Raw genomic sequence first — 19,917 nt, forward strand, 5'->3', positions numbered from 1 at the left:
GAGGAATCTTTATATGTTGTATTTTTGAACAGATAACTATCAGTATATTGGCAAGAATGAATTTGTGCTGAAAGAGGCCTTCCATCCGTTAAATTATTTTGAGTTGCGACTTTATACTCCTTTAATTTATTGTCATCACCTCTCCTTTTGATAAGTGCAGATATGCACAATGATTATTCTGAGAAAAGTCTTGAAATGGAAATTCGAATAGCAAATGGTTTTCCGCAGCAGCTGTAGCACTATACAACTTTGGAGCTGCTGGTTTAATTTCACTTCAATATGAATGCTATACCTATCACTGTCACTGTCATTGTCGAGTGTAGCTGGGAAATACTTTGTACAGACAGAACATGTAGATCTGAAGGCATTACCAGGAAGCACCAAGTCAACGGAGGTCATAAGTACAGAAGCACGCACAAATTTATAGAAACCATTCCGGGAACTAAGATTCGTTTGGAGAACACTATCCCGTTTTTACAAGTTAGCTGTGAACTAATGCCCTCTCCTAGACGGAAAATACCATCACAGTTTACACCTGCATAATGGTCAGTCTTAAGAATTCATCAAAAATTAAGGTTTCCAATGAGTTACACCATTAAATTATGGACAATTTAACTCCTTTCTAGAGCTTTACTCTATTGTCAAAATAGAGATTTGTGTTGGTAGCCAATAACTGTCACCATCATAGTCCGTACAACACTGCAACCAACAGGTTTTACTAGGAATCTGCTTAGTGTTGAGTAGGTTGGGTAGATATGATGACGAGACGAAAAGACCACTGAATTGGACCTTTCTAATAAATGGCATTAAGAGACAGCCACATTATAACTTCAAGGGTTTCCATAAAAATGCTATTTCTATAAATTGTAAGTAGCAATAATATTGCTTTTGTCAGAAATGCAGTTAGAACTGTTAGAATTGCATATGTTCATATAGTAACACTGCTCACTGCAATCCTATTCATTCAGCGACACAGCTAAAAGTGGTTGTTATCTGCGACCCAGAAATCCCGATGCCCTGTTAGCCACTCTGGTACAGGAAGCACAGCAGGCTGTCTTGTAGTAAGAGTATACACACAGCCGCGCCTGTACCACCACGTTGCAGTTGTAATATTTATCTATGCAGCTTTCATCTGTAAGAGAAAAGAACAGTGTAAAGATTTGGTTTCAAAATAAATTTAAGCCAAAAAATTATAATTGCATGGACTGTTTCTGTACACTCCAAGCTCCCACTGTTACCCATGAATTTACTTCAGAAATAAATTTGCTTTAGTCAACTTAGTTGTGGAAACTGTGGGAGTGAAATTGGTCCTGGGTGATAGTGTAAAATGGGCGATATTGAATCAGCAGCCTGTTTTACACCGTGCCTGGAATAGAAATTAGGCAGGGTGTAAAACGGACGGAGTGTAAATTGGGCGGAGTGTAAATCGGGGGGGGGGGGGGGGGCGGGGTGTAAATCGGGACGGGGTGTAAAGCGGGACGGGGTGTAAATCGGACGGGGTGTAAAACGGGCGGGGTGTAAATCGGGACGGGGTGTAAAACGGGCGGGGTGTAAAACGGGCGGGGTGTAAAACGGGACGGGGTGTAAATCGGGACGGTGTAAATCGGGCGGGTGTAAATTGGGGCGGGTGTAAAACGGGCGGGGTGTAAATCGGGACAGGGTGTAAAACGGGCGGGGTGTAAAACGGGCGGGGTGTAAAACAGGCGGGGTGTAAAACAGGCGGGGTGTAAATCGGGACGGGGTGTAAATCGGGCGGGTGTAAATTGGGGCGGGTGTCAATCGGGCGGGTGTAAAACGGGCGGGTGTAAATCGGGCGGGGTATAAAACGGGCGGGGTGTAAATCGGGATGCCGATTTGCTAACGTCCATTTTGCACTACTGCCCAGGACCAATTTCACCCCATAGTGCTTTAAAAAGGAGGAAGTCTCACCCTTAAAAATACTTTGCAGGATAAAGTGCAGACCTACAAAATTGTAGGGTCCCCTCCAACCCTCGCATTCCCCTCCTTGCCTTTAGATATTTTTACAGATGTCTGTTCATTACCTCTCCGTCCATTAGAGGAAATCACATCAGTGACATCAAATTCATGCAAATTGACTCTACACATTCTCTCTTCAGTTAATGCAGTTATAAATCTTCACAAGGTTTCAAAAATTCCTAAAATTTTAAGTTCAGCAAAAAAAATCTAATCAGCATCTAAATGTTTTGATTCATCCAGTGACTTGCAGTGTTCTATGAAAACTCATAGTAAAAGAAACATTTGTATGGCTCATTGACAGTTACGCAATTTTGCTTTCAATCGTGGGATAAAAGTCTGTTTCTTTTTCTTGGACTGTACTAGGGAATTTACACAGCTCATGTAAATATTGAGTTAGGGCCTGACCTGAATATGAAGTGAGGCAGAATGAGAAACATGGGAGCAAATATTCCTCCTTAGCACTTCAGCATTAAGCATGCCCTAACACAGCCCATCTAATTTTCCATTCGTTTAAGTTAATGGATGAAAAAATTAAATCGGGCTGTGTTACAGGCATGCAATCCTCCCTGTCCAATTTTCCTGTATTCACTCTGCGCAGGCGCTGCTTTGTGCCAAAGCAATGAAGAGAAAAATCTGTTAGTTTAAATGCAGTACAGTGCCAAACATAGGAACATAAGAACATGCTTTACAAAGTGCTCAGAGGGTCCATTGGATTTCCTGAGCAATTTGTAAACCTACCTGACTATATAAATCACAGATGTTTCCTGATTGTACTTAACCCAATTTAAGAGATTCTCCATTCTGCACTCTCTACATGCTTAAATTTCAAACTTTTAGAAAAGAGCTTTGCCCATGTGTGCATCAAGGATATACAGAGTGTTCTGGCCAGGAATGTTATAGAGTTTGGCTGGAACCTAAACTGCAGTAATGAGTCTCAGGACTGGTAGCTGCAACCGTAAATGCACCCCTAATGTTCTGAGCAGTACGGTTACCTATTTGTGGGATACAAGGCTTATTGTTGCAGCTCTGATTCTCCTCTGGCTTCTGATGAGGATCGCAGCGGTCACTAGGAATCATGTCATCGCTTAGACAGCGGACTTCACGCACTCTGAACCCTCCTTCACACGACTTGGAACACTGCAGATAATAAAGGAGTATTAATAATTAATCATTAATAAACTTGCAGAATGGGCGTGTAATTGGCAAATGAATTTCAATATAGGTAAGTGTGAGGAGGTGCATTTTGGTAGGAAGAGTAAGGAGGCCACATAGACCTTGGAAAATAAGAGACTAAATGGGGTAGAGGAGCAGAGGGATGTAGGGTACAGATACACAAATAACTAAAAGTAACGACACAGGTTAATAACGTCATAAAAAAAGCAAACAAAGCACTAGGATTTATTTCTAGAGGGATAGAATTGAAAAGCAGAGAAGTTATGTTAAACTTGTATAGAACCTTGGTTGGACCACACTTGGAATATTGTGCACAGTGCTGGTCTCCATATTATAAAAAGGATATAGAGGCACTGGAGAAGGTGCAAAAAAGATTCACAAGGATGGTACCAGAACTGAGAGGTTACACCTATCAGGAAAGATGGAACAGGCTGGGACTCTTTTGTCTAGAAAAGGGAAGACTGAGGGGTGACCTGATAGAGGTCTTTAAGATTATGAAATGATTTGATAGGGTAGACGTAGAGAAGATGTTTCCACTTGTGGGAGAGACCAAAACAAGGAGCCATAAATACAAAATAGTCACTAATAAATCCAATAAAGAATTCAGGAGAAACTTCTTTACCCAGAGAGTGGTTCGAATGTGGAACTTGCTATCACAAGGAGTAGTTGAAGCAAATAGATGCATTGACGGGGAAGCTAAATAAACACATGAGGGAGAAAGGAATAAAAAGATATGTTGATAGGGTTACATGATATAGGATGGGAGGAAGCTCATGTGGAGCATAAACGCCTGCATAGACCCGTTGGGCCGAATGGCCTGTTTCTGTGCTGTACATTCTATGTAATACTATGTAATGCTGTTTTACTTAACTATATAATGACAGAACAGGATTTATCCAATTGTGCTGAGAAGGCTTAAGTTAAACATCCAATCTCCCAACTTGAAGCCTACGTGTACTAAATATAAGTCAAAAATTGAAGATAGACAAAAAAATGTTCAGCAAAGTAGCTTCCTAATTTATATTTTATCTTCCCAATACAGAAGAGACTGCACAATGAGCAGTGAATAGAACATACTTGATTAGAAGAAGTACATCTAAATTGCTGTCTCACACAGGAAATGTGAGGTTGGGTTGGGTTGCCAGCCACTTATGAGGGAAGAATGAATGGGCAGGGTTGCATCTGCTGTGATTCCATGGGAAACTGCCTTTGGGAAAAAGAGCTAAGAGTAGGGAGATGGGAAACTGAACAACGGAGTTGTGAGCGAACAATTATTGTAGAAAGTAGAGAGAGAAGGAGAAGTTGTGCTTGGTGAGATCACTTTGAGAAATGTCTGAAGATGATCTGGGAGCTGTGAAAACTAGTGGGATGGAAAAGGGACCCAATGGTTGTCAACCATAGGCAAGGGAAATTCTTAGCAGAAGACAAAAATATTTCAGAAGTTCTGGTGTAGAAAATGGAATCACCAGAGTAGATCTATCAGAGAAACTAAGAGAAGGGGTTTCAATCTCGAGAAAAACAGGGTGGGAAGAAGCATAATCCAAGTCTTTGGGCTTGCAATGGATATCTGTGGAAGGCTCATTGTCCAGGTAGAGAAAATGAAGCAGAGAGAGATGTCTGGGGAGGTGAGGGAAGTACTCAATCAGACTTGCTACTCACTGTGCTCCATTCAGTGTAAAACCATTTTGTACCACATGGCTTGAGGTAGCAGGATTGCTGAGAAGGAGGTTTGTTCAGGGCAGCACATTCATAAGAGTTCACCACTGTAAAATTGTCTTGTGTTTTTCTGATGCATATCACATTCCGGTACTGGGTTCCATTGCTACATTCAGCAGAACACTATGCCAGAGAGTGGGAAAAATAGACATTTTAAAACCAGGGACACAAAAAACTGTGCTACAAAATTTTGTAAAAGGCTAAATTCACAATATAAGTCGTGGGATAAATTTAGTGAATTTTTGCATTAGTGCGGGAACCGAACATTTTTCAACATTTCACACCCAGGGCTGGCTTTTCCTTATCCCACCCTACAGAGGGTGGGACTTACTCCTGCTGTCCCAACCAGCCATGACCCCGGCCCAGTTGCCTCAATCAGGGGTTATTACATATTCATGGTGAGCTCCCGGGAGAATTTTCGCCTGGAGTGAAGTATACAGTGGTGTCCACCAGGGGTCGGTATTAGGACCACTGCTCTTTTTGATATATATTAATGACCGGGACTTGGGTATACAGGGCATAATTTCAAAATTTGCAGATGACACGAAACTCGGAAATGTAGTAAACAGAGAGGAAGATAGTAAGGACATTGGCAGACTGGTGAAATGGGCAGACACGTGGCAGATGCAATTTAACGCAGAGAAGTGTGAAGTGATACATTTTGGTAGGAAGAATGAGGAGAGGCAATATAAGCTGAATGGTACAATTTTAAAGGGGGTACAGGAAGAGAGAGACCTGGGAGTGCACATACACAAATCTTCGCAGGTGGCAGGGCAAGTTGAGAAGGCTGTTAAAAAAAAGCATATAGGATCCTTGGCTTTATAAACAGAGTGCAAAAGCAAGGAAGTTATGCTAAACCTTAATAAATTACTGGTTAGGCCCCAGCTGGAGTACTGTGTCCAATTCTGGGCACCACACTTCAGGAAAGATGTCAAGGCCTTCGAGAAGGTGCAGAGGAGATGGTACCAGGGATGAGGGACTTCAGTTACATGGAGAGACTGGAGAAGCTGGGGTTGTTCTCCTTAGAGCAGAGAAGGTTAAGGGAATATTTAATAGATGTGTTCAAAATCATGAAGGGATTTGATAGAGTAAATAAGGAGAAACTGTTTCCAGTGGCAGAAGGGCCAGTAACCAGAAGACACAGATTTAAGGTAATTGGCAAAGGAATCAGAGGTGAGATGAGGAAATTTTTTTTACACAGCGAGCTGTTATGATCCGGAATGCACTGCCTGAAAGGGTGGTGGAAGCAGATTCAATAATAATTTTCAAAAGGGAATTGGATAAATACTTGAAGGGGAGAAATTTGCAAGGTTATGGGGAAAGAGCAGGGGAATAGGACTAATTGAATAGCTCTTTCAAAGAGTCGGCACAGGCACGATGGGCCGAATGGCCTCCTTCTGTGCTGTGTCATTCTATAATTCTTCTATGATTCTAACTTACTACGAACTCTGTGTTCCTCCAACTCTGGCCTCTTATGCTTCCTGAAATCCCTCCAACCCAATATTGGGGACTGCGCCTTCAGCCGTCTAGGCCCCAAGCTCTCGAATTCCCTCCCCAAACCTCTCCGCCTCTTGCTTCTCCTTTAAGACCCTCCTTAAAACTCACCTCCTCGACCTAGATTTCAGTTACCCCTCTAATATCTCCTTCTTTGGCTCAGCGTTGATTTTTGTTTCATTACGCTAAAGGTGCTACATAAATGCAAGCTATCGTTGGTGTTGTTCCTGTCACCCACCCGTTACCACCAGAAAACTGGCCGAAAGAAAGCAGAAGAATCTTCACATGAAGAACGGCTGAATGGATGAAGTACCAAAGGGCTGCTGATGCCCATGGAATTGTAGCCCACCAAAGTTCACCAGGACCAAAATAGCAATGGTGGAGGGAGAAGATCGGATTAAAAAAAAACTCCATCATTGTGCTTCATTTGCATATGTGACTATGTAAACCTAAAATTAAAGTATTCTGTAATAACTGGAAGAAAACACTGTTCTCTATGTTTGCCAATTATTTTAATAAAATATTCTGTTGCTATTTAATTCAGACAACTTTCATTTCATAAATTCAGCTACCTGTAATTGGGTCCTCTCTGTAATGAAATGTAAGAATAATTCATACCATTTCATGAATAACGTTAGCAGAATCATTCATATTTTCAAGACTGAAAATATGAATTGTGAAAAATTTTTAAAATCGCATGTGGTTTGAATATTTGGAATTTAATATTTTTTTTGCTTATTGTACCATGGCAAATCTCAACCATTACCACAGAGGTAAAGGGTGACTAGCCAGCAGGTGCTCTAAGAATATTTAGAACTCCATGCAGAAGCGATCACTATACATTAAATTGCTCATGACAAACCTTTTGTAATGATCTAGGTAGATTATGTGGCTACATTATCAGAGATGGGACTGCTATGGATGCAGGTTAGCTGTCTGTATAACTCACCTGACTCCAGTGTCCAGTGAACCACTGGATATGGCTGTCACATGGGGTGCTCCCGCACCTCATTGTGTCTGTTGGTCGCTCATTCCCGCACCCTTCCAACGGTAGACTGCTGATGTGATTGGTTAGGCAAATGACAGACCTGCTCCTCACTCCTTCACCACACTCTGCTGAACACTAGAAACAGCAACAGACCATAATCATCATAAAGTGTACTGCACTGTACCATTCTATATCATATACTGTACAATTTAATCAGAATGTTGTATTATACACCACACTGTACTATACCATCTCCTATACTGTACTATACCATTCTATATCATATACTGACTGTACGATACCATTCTATATCATATACTGACTGTATGATACCATTCTATATCACACATTGCATTGCACTATACCATTCACTTTCATATACTGACTCTATCCCATTAAATATCATATACTGACTACACTATAGCATTTGAAATCATATTATTCCTGTGTTACACCAATCTGTATCATATATTGCACCTGTATTTATACCATTCAATATCATATATGGACTGTAGTTTACCATTTGATATACAATACTGACTGTACTATACAAATCAATATTGTACATTTCGCTGTACTATATCTTCCAATATATACTGATTATTATACCTTTCAATATACTGATTACTATACCATTTAAAATCATAAACTGACTGTACTGTACTCATCCATATCATACATTGCACTCTACTATACCATTTGATATTATATACTGATTATACTGTACCATTTGATATCATATAATGACAGTACTTTTTATCATTGTTATACAGATATCAATTTATAGTCATATATACAGCTTTTCTGCACACATTTTTCCTAAAAGTTCAACATTTTGTCTCAAATGACCTATTTGCTTCCTTGCCAAAATGAAGCCACTTTTGTTATGAATAAAGACTACCCAAGCAGAGTGACAAGCCTTTTGTTTTGGTTCCTTATTCTTATTCCCAACAGAAACGAAGTTTCTAATTAAAGGTGATCTCCTCTGTCAGTATGCTCTAACCAGTATTTGTGTTAAAGATGGCTAAACATAATTAACAGCTTCATAGCATTGAAGTTATTACTATAATATGCACAAACTCCTGGATTTGTTTGTTTAATATAGAGTAGATTAGGGGTGCACATGTGCCCTCTTATCTGCTGCTCTACACTTGAAACTGCAAGCAGGGTATCTGCTGGAGCAATGTCTTAGAATTCCATTATTTCACATCTGTAACCTGAGATAAGAACATAAGAAATAGGAGCAGGAGTAGGCCACACAGCCCCTCGAGCCTGATCCTTCATTCAGTAAGATCATGGCTGATCTTCGACCTCAACTCCACTTTACCACCCTATCCCCATATCCCTTGATTCCCTAGAGTCCAAAAATCTATCCATCTCAGTCCTGAATATATTCAACGACTAAGCATCCACAACCCTCTGGGGTAGAGAATTCCAAAGATTCACAACCCTCTGAGTGAAATTTTTCCTCATCTTGATCCTAAATAGCCGAACCCTTATCTTGAGACTATGACCCCTAGTTCTAGTCTCTCCACCCAGGGGAAACAACCTCTTAGCATCTACCCTGTCAAGCCCCCTAGGAATTTTATACGTTTCAATGAGATCACCTCTCCTTCTTCTAAACTCCAGAGAATATAGGTCCATTCTACTCAATCTCTCCTCATAGGACATCCCTCTCATCCCAGGAATCAATCTAGTGAACCTTTGTTACACCCCTTCTAAGGCAAGTATATCCTTCCTTAGGTAAGGAGACCAAAACTATACACAGTACTCCAGGTGTGGTCTCACCAGAGCCCTCTATTATTGCAGCAAGACCTCCTTACTCTTATACTCCAACCCAGACTGGGATGAAAGTCTCCTCCGTAAGGGTCCTGCAAGAAATGAGTTTGGGCAGTCTTAATCCAGTTCACAGCGCACATGGGCACATAGCACAAAAATGCCCTCATTTGGAGGAAAGGTCACAGGATGAGAAAAGTCAAAATATTACACTTGTGCAATAAAGGTGCTCATCTGAGTTTGGGTTTTGGGGGAGGATTTACTTTGATCGTCATGTGTAATAACATCATAAATACATTCATAAAGAAATCCTCCACTTGGAATTTGTAACAAAATGTAAACACAATCATTATTCTTCATTTATTATTGAATGTATTTCCTACATTACAACAGTGACTACACTTCACAAGTATTTCAATGGCTGTAAAGCGCTTTGGGCTGTCCTGAGGTTGTGAAAGACGCTATATAAATGCAAGTTCTTTCTTTCTTTCTTGGTACACGGTGGAGTGAGCTAGAATCTGCACCTGCCCCATGTTTTAGGAGCCTTGACAGTGCTTACTGCTCACTTGAGGCTAGGAATGAGAGTATAAATAATATTCAATTCCCTGGCTGTGACATCTCATAACAAAATATCAACCCCCCCCCCCGCCAAGTTTTACAAATTCCTTGCCCCTTTGCTCCTTCTAACGGTTTCTGCAACACACACATTGCAGCGTACGACACCATAGCGTTTTATATAGCAGCAACTGCAGTACACACCCTTCAATATGTTATATCATAGCATTCTGTATACCAGTACCTGTTAACTCACACTTCTCCTCTTTCTGAAGACCTGACTCCCAGCCCCTCCCAACAATGGAACACTGAAGTGGTCAATCAACATGAGTCAAGTGCAAATTGTGCTCCTCCCTCCCCTACTGTCCCTGGATTAGAATAGTCCTCACCAAGGGTATCGGCACACTACTGCCTCACACACGTTTGCAAGACTTTGTAAGTTACATATCGTTAAATATTTTTAATAGTTTATACCGGCCTGGGAAGTCTAAAATAGTATCATGCATGTCACGTTTTTGAGACTTTTTGATCTTTTTTCTACAGAAGGGATTCGGAAAACAAAGTTACTTTTAAATGCTGGGTTTTTAAAGCAAAGTATATTTACACAAGTTAAAAAAGGCACTGAGACAATAAATGGTTAAAGTGCTAATAAGCTAAGCTTTGATGTTGTTGCTCCATAGGCTGTAAATACTAAGCAATTCATTGGACCTGTCACAGTAATCGACAAACACCTCACACAAACTGTGCTGGAAAGTCACTGGTCCCTTTTGAATGAACACAGGGAGATAAAACACAGAAACAATGATACAGGCAGTCAGTCAGGTCCATCAAAGACTGAAGTCAGTTAAAAGGGAGAAAGAAAGCTACGAAGGCAACTTTAGCCAGGCTCAGAAGTTTAGCATGCAGGAGGATAGTTAGGCATTATAGGGGTAGATTTTAACTTTCACTGCCAGGCAGAAAACTGGCAGTAACGAATCGGCTGCCTGTTTATACACCTTTCCCGGTTTTTTCCTTCTAGTGATATCATTGGAAAGGTAAATCGGATGGGATACATAAAAGTGGCCAATCCCCTACCATCAGTTTTCTGCCCGGCGGTTAAAATTAAAATCTACCCTTTTTTATTTAACTCAGGTAGGATGACTCACTGATGTGGGGAAGCATACATTATTTTGCATTACTTCGCAAAGATAGCTGCACTGTTTAAACTAGATAAAGCCAATCATGAGTGCTGCTCTGTATGTTTACTTGCTGTGAAATAAAGCAGGTTAATGATTTATACGTGGCCTTGTCTTACCAAATCTTTTTTCAGTCCACCTTTAGAGATGTAAGGAATCTTACAACACCAGGTTATAGTCCAACAGTTTTATTTGAAAATCACAAGCTTTCGAAGGCTTTCTCCGTGTTGTAAGATTCCTTACATTTGTCAACCCCAGTCCATCACCGGCATCTCCACATCACACCTTTAGCGAGACTGAAGAAGCAAATACAAAATACACGAATACCCATTTCAGATCACAAGGGAATACTATTGTCACATATAAAAGGCAAAACATTCAAAATGCTGGCAATCTGAAACAAAAACAGAAAATGCTGGAAACACTCAGCAGGTCAGTCAGCATCTTTGGAGATAACAGACAAGTTAACTTTCCAGGTGTAACCCTTATTCTACACCTGAAACATCAACTTGTCTTCACTCCAAAGATGCTGATTGACCTGCTGAGTGTTTCCAGCATTTTCTGTTTTTGTTACTATTGTTACACCCTGTATGAGAGCAGCCCGACGAGAGCTCCATATCAAGAAGCGTGTGACATTGATCCCGCATCCCGTTGTGACTCTGCAGGCTGCATTTTACTCTGTGATGGGTTGCTGCCAGAATTGCATTAAGACTGCACTTACACCCTGATCTGTTGAATTTTCCTGGGTCAGGTCAGTTTTAATATTGAAGGCTTTTTGTGCCTCTCTGTAATGGTGGGGGGGGGGGGGGGCGAAGAGAAATCCGACACTGCTGCAGCATTTAAATGGCTGCAGCTGGTAAAAGGGATAGGGCAGCAAATTCTAAGAGCGAGGAATTGAATTGAGGAAAGCAGCGAGGAAAGGAAGTATATCTGGGGTGCTTCAGTAGGGCCCAGAAACCCGAGTTCTCTAACTCTTCTATTAAACTTTTATTGTCTGAAATAAAGTAAAGGAAGCAGCAGATATGTGGCACCAAGGCAAGAAGATCAGCGGAAGGCATGGTGCAGGTCTAATAGTAGGAGGTGGCCCTGGAGCAAGTCCCATCTCTATCAACACCTGTACAGCGACTCCTTCTAAATACATATGAGGCACATCAGCTAATTTTGAAGAGTATCTCAATATAAATGTTGCTGTCAATAATTAAAGACTCATATGCAGAAGGTGGCTTTTAACAGAATTCAGGCCACCACCACCACCGGAGGAAGAGCCACTACTGTTGAGGAAGTCTCCCAGTTTGAGGAAAGGGCTGCAAGAATGGAACTTGAGAGAGGTCGCAGAAGATGGTAAAGCATGGTGGCTAATAGATTAACCAACACCTTTCTTTCCCTCCCTATATTAGTAATCTTCACAGACAATGTCAACTCTTACGACATTCCTTGGAAGATAAAAGTATTGATGAGTATACCTTAAGTTCATTCTGCATTTGCTTTTATGATTGCCTTTCCTATGTCTTTAAAGGAATGTCACAGCAAGCAGATTTCAGACCCTCCACAGAACTTCCAGAAAGCAACTCACCTGACATCCCATCACAGTCCCAAGGCTTGGCATGTAGCAGCCCAGTTACATCCATCTGGGGGGATATAGATAGAGAGTGTCAGGCGAACATAGAGGTATATTCAGTGAGCATTGGAGAGCAGCAGGATGAGATGCAGGAGGAGGTAGAAGAGGGGGCAGGGTCCTGCTTTCAAAAGACAAGTGTTATCAGAGTATGATAGACCACTGCAGTCCTTGGGTAGAAGCTGTGCCTAGCTGCTTTCATAACATAGTAGAGAGTGTGGTGAGTAGACATCCCGAACATGAGGGGTCTTGCTGCATGGATTCAAAAGCATGCAGTCATGCATGGAACGGGTGGCCATGTTGCCAGTCTTGGGTTCTCTTATGGATGATTTCACTGCTGCAAATCTAATCTTCGGTTGCATTGTGGCCTCCTTTTTGGACAGGCTCACAGAGGACCTGGCTCATATCATGAGGGAACTAGTGGCTACCTTGCTTAGTGCTACTCCTGCCCAGGGATTTGACAAGTCTCAGATCAGTAAGCAGGGTGGGACAGACATGGAGACCAGTAGAAGGGCAAGATTGGAATAGTCAGTGGGTGTTGGTGCTCCAGCTCATTCCACTTCCATGGCAGCTCCTCTTTTAACTGCATAGGAGCCTGGAACCAGGGATGGCTACAGCCTGAAGCCAGAAGAAACACAAAAGGCACCTGGTGTTGGGAAGGGGAAGCACCATAGTGGAAAGAATTAGTTAGACTCTGATAAGATCAAAAAGTCTGTACAATAAACAGATTTTAAGATAATTGGAAAATGAACATAAGAACCTGAGGGGAGAATCATACAGCACAAAAGGTGGCCATTCGGCCCATCATGTCTGTGCTGGCTCTTTGAAAGAGCTACCCAATTAGTCCCACTCCCCTGCTCTTTCTCCATAGCTCTGCAAATTTCTCCTGATCAAGTATATATTTCACAAAGAAATTCAAGGCAGCAGTGACTTTGACTGATACTGATAATTCTTTTCTCCTATTGGAAGTGGGCTGCAGGTCTTCAGCCAGAAGTTGACACATCTCCCCAATGGACATCAGGGGAAGCACAGCATTCTGAGGTAGTGAAGTGTCGAAAACTGTGAGACGGTGTTGGTCTGTAAACCCTGGTGAGAGGTATGTGCATATTGGGAAGACGTGTGTTCTGTGATAACTGATTCTACGAGCCTCCAATGTAGCCTCTTCCTTCTCCTTCCATCTCTTCACGTTAGGAATAGAGAGATTCCGACTGGAAAATCCGCACCTCACAGCAAAAGTGAGCTTTCTGGAGAGTTGATTAAACAACAACACCAACAACTTGCATTTATATAGCGCCTTTATCATAGTAAGACGTCCCAAGGCGCTTCACAGAAGTGTTATCAAACAAAATTTGACACCGAGCCACATAAGGAGATATTAGGACAGGTGACCAAAAGCTTGGTCAAACGGGTAGGATTTAACGAGCATCTTAAAGGAGGAGAGAGAGGTAGAGAGCCGGAGAGATTTATGGAGGGAATTCCAGAGCTTAGAGCCTCGGCAGCTGAAGGCACAGCCGCCAATGTTGGAGTGATCAAAGTCAGAGATGTGCAAGAGGCAAGAATTGGAGGAGCGCAGAGATCTCGGAGGGTTGTAGGGCTGGAGGAGGTTACAGAGATAGGGAGGGGCAAGGCCATGGAGGGATTTGAAAACAAGGATGAGAATTTCAAAATCGAGGCGTTACCGGATGGAGAGCTAATGTAGGTCAATGAGCACAGGGGTGATGGGTGAACGGACTTGGTGCGAGTTAGGATACAGGCAGCAGAATTGTTGATGAGCTCAAGTTTATGGAGGGTGGAAGATGGGAGGCCAGCTAGGTGAGCATTGGAATAGTCCAGTCTAGAGGTAACAAAGGCATGGATAAGGGTTTTAGTAGCAGATGAGCTGAGGCAGGGACAGAGATGGGCGATGTTACAGAGGTGGAAGTAGGCGGTCAAGGTAATGGGGTGGATATGTGGTTGGAAGCTCATCTCATGGTCAAATAGGACGCCAAGGTTGTGAATGGTCTGGTTCAGCCTCAGACAGTGGCTAGGGAGAGGGATGGAGTCGGTGGCTAGGGAACGGAGTTTGTGACACGGACCAAAGACAATGGCTTCAGTCTTCCCAATATTTAGTTGGAGGAAATATTTGCTCATCCAGTACCAGACAAGCTGTCTGACAAATCATAGACAGCGGAGGGGTCGAGGGAGGCGGCGCTGGGTGTAGTCAGCGTACATGTGGAATCTGAAGTCATGTTTTCAGATAGCGCCGCTGAGGGGCAGCATGTAGATGAGAAATAGGAGGGGGCTAAGGATAGTTCCTTGAGAGACTCCAGCAGTAATAGAAGCCAAAGTAGGTGATTCTCTGGCTATGACTGGATAGATAAGAATGGAACCAGGCAAGCGCAGTCCCACCCAGCGGGAGGACGGAGGAGAGGCGGTGGAGCAGGATGGTGTGGTCAACTGCGTCAAAGCCTGCAGACAGGTCGAGAAGGATGAGGAGGGATAGTTTACCACGGTCACAGTCACATAGGATGTAATTTGTGACTTTGACAAGGGCCGTTTCAGTACTGTGGCAGGGGCGGAAACCTGATTGGAGGGATTCAAACATGGAGTTGCGTTAAAAACAGGGCAATAAAAGCCCTCACAGACCTTCCAGAGCATCAAACAACTTAAAAAGATACACAGGCAAAGTAGAACTAACCTTCAATTTTAGCAATCAATACAACCTGACCATACTAACTATTCTATGCCTTAGGGATACTGCTCCTCAGCTGACACTGCCACTCATATAGTAGTAGTAATAATTTGGAGTAAGTTTGGGGCAGAAGTTGGGGAAAGTAGATAAGGATTAGCCACGCTCACTTGACCCTAATTAAGGTGATGTGGCCTATTAGCAGGAGTTAAAAGGGAATGGCAGATTTAGTTGTATCAAGTTAAATGGTACGGCATGTCCACAAGTACTTTCACCTCAAACAGTTGTAGCCTGACTTTCCCTTTACATTTCTCAGTTGTGAAGCATAGCCCATCTCACACTATCACACTAGCTTTAATTATTGAGGAGAGACTAAAGAAAGTGGGGAATTTTCATTAAAGTGAACAAAGTTAAGAGGAGATCTAATAAAGGTATTAAAAATGATGAAAGGTGTTGATAAAGTAATTTGGGAAAAACTATTTCCGTTGGTTAGTGAGCTAGAGGTTATAAAATTAACATATTCACCGAAAGGAAAAAGGGAGAGGTTAGGAAAAATGTTTTTACACAGAAATTTGGACCGATTATATGTTGGTCTGTTCCCTTTGAATCTGCTGCTGTGACAGATACCCAGCCCCTGCAGCAAATATGTTCCTGGACACCACCCAATCTGCTCAGGGAATGCATGATGTGTCGAGTCCAATGTTTAAGTGAGCTGACTTTGCAAGATACCATGAGGTGTGCAATTTGGGATGTGCATGTGAATTCTCCAAGCCTGTTTGTGGGCCCACTGCGACTGCAACAGGACAACACAATTTAACCTTCTATTTACAATTTCATCTTAACATTTATTAAACCAGACTGACATTGAAAGGAAAGAAAGCTTCCATTTCAGTGACATACTTCAGTTATTTTCTTTGTATTATTTTATTGCTGTTAAAATTCTTCACGTAAAAGTGGAACTAGCTGATGAGAATCTGGGAAGCTATTCTTCAATAAGTTGACTGTCATCCTCTCTTTTGTTGAAAGTCAAGATGGTGCTGTCTTGTCTCAATCTTTAATCAGAGCGAACCTGAATTTCAAAGGGACAGAAGCTAAATCTGGAAAATCCCCCATAGTCATAATCTGTCCTGATATTTCACCTGTGCTCATTTTGTCAGAAAAGACCACAATATTATTCTTCCAACTGTGTAAATATTTTTAGGCTGATGTAACTGAAACACACAACTCCATCTAACAAGCTTCTAAATGATAAGTAATATGAAACAAGTGCGGCAAAGTTTCTAAAACAGCTCAGTTTCAAAAAGCAAACTGACGCTAAATGATACTTTACTTACTTATTGATGCACTGTTAGCCTTGGCTCAGTGGTAGTACTCTAAGTCAGAATGTTGTGGGTTCAAGCCCCAGTTCAGGCCATGAGCACGTAATCTAGACTGATACTTCAGTGTTGTTTTGAGGGAACATTGCATTGTTGGAGGTGCAGTCCTTTGGATGAGATGTTAATCCAAGGTCTTGTCTGCCCTTTCAGGTGGATGTAAAAGATCCAATGGCACTATGTGATGGTCTTGCCTATATTTGTCCCACAACCAACACCACCAAAAATAGATCAACTGGTCATTTATCTCATTACTGTTTGGGACCTTCCTGTGCGCAAATTGGTTGCCTATAAACCAACAGAGACTGCACTTCAAAAGTAATTCATTGACTATAAAGTAATTTGGGACATTCTGAGGATTTGAAAAGCATTATATAAATGCAAGTTCTTTTTTATTTATCATTTGGTAGACTTGAAGACAGACAAGTAACACTGCAGGAGTGTAACCATTTTCTTTCTGATGCAAAAACTGATTATCTAGGAAAAAAATATTTATAAACCTTTAAATCAACTAATTAACTTCAATGCTAAAGACTGGATTATATTTACCAGGTTACTCCATTCAGTGAAGAACCAGCTCTTTGCACACGGCCCCATATCGCAGTTTTCAATATCATTGGGCCGCAGTTTCATGTTGCACTCTTCATCATTCACGACATCGCCCAGATTACTCACGCACTTTACATCTCTGTTTCTCTGGCCAACTCCACAAGGAACTGAACACTATTATTAGGTAAAATGAAGCATGGAGATATAATATTTTAATTATCTTTCTACTGCATATGCCTAATGTGTAGAATAAGTGCTATCATATAAATTAAATTAGTAGGAATGTAAATGGTATTCAGCAACATTCTTATAGCCACGAGAGGGAAAGCTATGAAATATTCTCCATCTCAGGCTGTTGTTGGTTACATCAGACACCTCCACCAACTCAAAGGGCTACCACCCTCAATCTGAAAAATATTCTACTTCCATTCAGATGCCCACGCAGCACACCTCATTCCCTAGAGGCTGGGTTGGTGACTTGCTCTCAAGCATCTGCTCACGCTGCTTTTCAGCTTGCTGCTGGGGGCATATGAGAGCCACAGTCACTCAATTCAACTCACCCATGAGCTGTCCCCTCTCCATTCATGGGGAAACATCTGCTTTTGCTTTGAAACTCCCCCCAAGTGGAGAGCGACAGACCCATATCCTGCCAAAATCACTTCCGTTCGATTTTCAGATATACAAAAAAAAAGTTCTATTAGTAGCTTGCTATCAATCATTCATCAACACCAACATCAGGGTGTCCTTAGAGTAGCATGATTGAAGAAAAGAGAAATATCTACAAGAACATCACTGAAACCAGTATTTGTTGGTTCTCACATAGAATCATAGAATATTACAGCACAGAAGGCGGCCAATTTGCCCGTTGCCCTGTGCTGGTTCTCTGAAAGAGCTATCCACTTAGTCTCATTCCCCTGGCCTTTACCTGTATCCCATTTATATATATTCATCCACTTTCCTTTTTAAAGCTATTATGGATTGTGCTATCACCACCGTTCTTGATTGGGCATTCCATATTCTAACAACCTCTGCAAAAAACAATTTCTCCTAATCTCTCCCTCTGTTATTTTGGTGATCATTTTAAACTTATGCACTCTGTTACCAACTTACTAATCACTGAGACAACTGTGGTATGGTTTGCACAGTAGTATTTATTACCAGGTACTCACAGAACTCCATTCTGTCCGGATCTGCCACTCACTGCAAATTTTCATCTGGCATGTGCTGGTGGTCTCAGGTTTCTCTAGGTATTGGCACCGGTACGGTTGCACTGTTGTAGTATGGTTTGCGTAGACCTGCCGGCACAGGATCTGTCTGTGCTGCATGCCCAGTCCACATGTTTTACTGCACTCAGACCATTCTCCAATGTCCCAGCTGGCAAGGGAAAAGAAGGAATATTTATAGTAAAACCATAAAAAAATCAGGGCAGTAGAAATATAATAAAAACGTGGAAGGGAATAAAGTGAAATTTCTTTTCATACAAGGCTGGACAGGGGTTGATATTGCAGGCCTCTTCCTCAGGACTGGGTTTCATGCTGATATCACACAGATTGTCTGAGACCTCCTCATGTGTGTTTCTATTTACACAGTGAAATACCGTGTAGTGTGAGCCTGAAACAGCAAAAAACAACATACAAAAGTATCAAAAATACTAATGTAAGTAAACAAAATGTCCAGTGCATAGGATTAACCTATAGGCATATTTTTACATCTTCTAAGTCGACCAGTGCAATAATGAGCTTTTACCAAAGCAGCCACAGTAAAATTGGGTGCAAACTATGTACATGTGTGTCTAATACACTTGATTTTAGGGTATTGCTAATGTCAGGTGTTCATGTTACATGTATACACAAAAAATATTCAAATCCATTCTCCAAAAGGGGTTACGTGCAGAAGCACTTCTGCACTGCATCAGCGAAGATTCTTTCTTTGCATTTAAATCTGTAAAATGGCAGAAGCAAGGCGCAGAGGCAGAACAGAACTCTTGCAATGCCGCTGTGGAATTGCTGCTTCAGGAGATGTTGCAGAAAAGGTTGCATCTTTTTGGAGCATAAGGGTACCCTCCACTCAAAACAGCCTGGAGGGAGGTTGCTGAATGATTGGATGCTGTCTCACCTGTGCTTAGTATCTAGGAGTAGAGGGAAGATGCTGCCTTTAATGTCCCATTAACCTTTACCCTCAAATCCCTATACTCTTCTACAGCACCAAGTCTACTTTCTTTAGAGTATAATTACTGCTGTTTTTTTTAATCAAAATGTATCGCTTCTAAATTATTGCCACCAAATTTAATTTGCCACTTTTTGGCCCATCCCCTCATCTTATCAATGTCACTCTGTGACCTTTTACGACTGCTCAGCATCTGTTTCTCCTGTATGACGTGCCTTGGGATGTTTTTCTACGTTAAAGGTGGTATAGAACCTTTAAGAACAGGTGGGAGGTTAAAATAACATCTTAGATTGCAACCACAACCCGCTCCAACGCGCCCACTTCTGGGTTTAACGTGGGCGCGTCTGGATGCGTGCGAGGAACGCACTGGCCGAGGTCGCGTCCCCAATTAGTGCTGGTGGCCGGGTATTTAGTGGGGCTATTAATGTCGTTAGGTTCATCAGGATGCTGCCTTTATTACACTGTTTGTGGGTCAGGAGGAGCAGGAGTGTTTCCTCTAGGCAAAACAAGCCTACCTGCCGCGAACAGACCCCCGCAATTGGCAGGCCCCTCCGATGTCTGAGAGCCCCCTGATCGCCAAGACACCCCCGATCGCCGAGATACCCCCAATTGCCAAGATACCCCCCAATCGCCAAGACCTCCCTGCACCGACCTCTCCTATCAAACCCCCGAGGACACTGATCTCTCCCCGA

General features: G+C 42.0%; 1 protein-coding gene across 1 annotated transcript in view; it reads right to left on the reverse strand.

The window, feature by feature from the left end:
• Positions 1 to 821: 821 nt before the first annotated feature.
• Positions 822 to 19,917, reverse strand: part of LOC137304580 (thrombospondin type-1 domain-containing protein 4-like) — a 99,543-nt gene continuing 80,447 nt past the window's right edge. Inside the window, exons 8-14 of the mRNA XM_067973226.1 lie at positions 18,541 to 18,670; positions 18,229 to 18,433; positions 17,060 to 17,233; positions 7,310 to 7,483; positions 4,810 to 4,989; positions 2,970 to 3,114; positions 822 to 1,132 (exon numbers count right to left, since the gene is read on the reverse strand). Coding sequence (XP_067829327.1) covers positions 990 to 1,132; positions 2,970 to 3,114; positions 4,810 to 4,989; positions 7,310 to 7,483; positions 17,060 to 17,233; positions 18,229 to 18,433; positions 18,541 to 18,670 — 1,151 coding nt within the window. The 3' untranslated portion in view covers positions 822 to 989. The remainder of the gene's footprint in view (positions 1,133 to 2,969; positions 3,115 to 4,809; positions 4,990 to 7,309; positions 7,484 to 17,059; positions 17,234 to 18,228; positions 18,434 to 18,540; positions 18,671 to 19,917) is intronic.

This window comes from Heptranchias perlo, chromosome 38 (assembly GCF_035084215.1).
Source record: "Heptranchias perlo isolate sHepPer1 chromosome 38, sHepPer1.hap1, whole genome shotgun sequence".
Classification (NCBI taxonomy): domain Eukaryota; kingdom Metazoa; phylum Chordata; class Chondrichthyes; order Hexanchiformes; family Hexanchidae; genus Heptranchias; species Heptranchias perlo.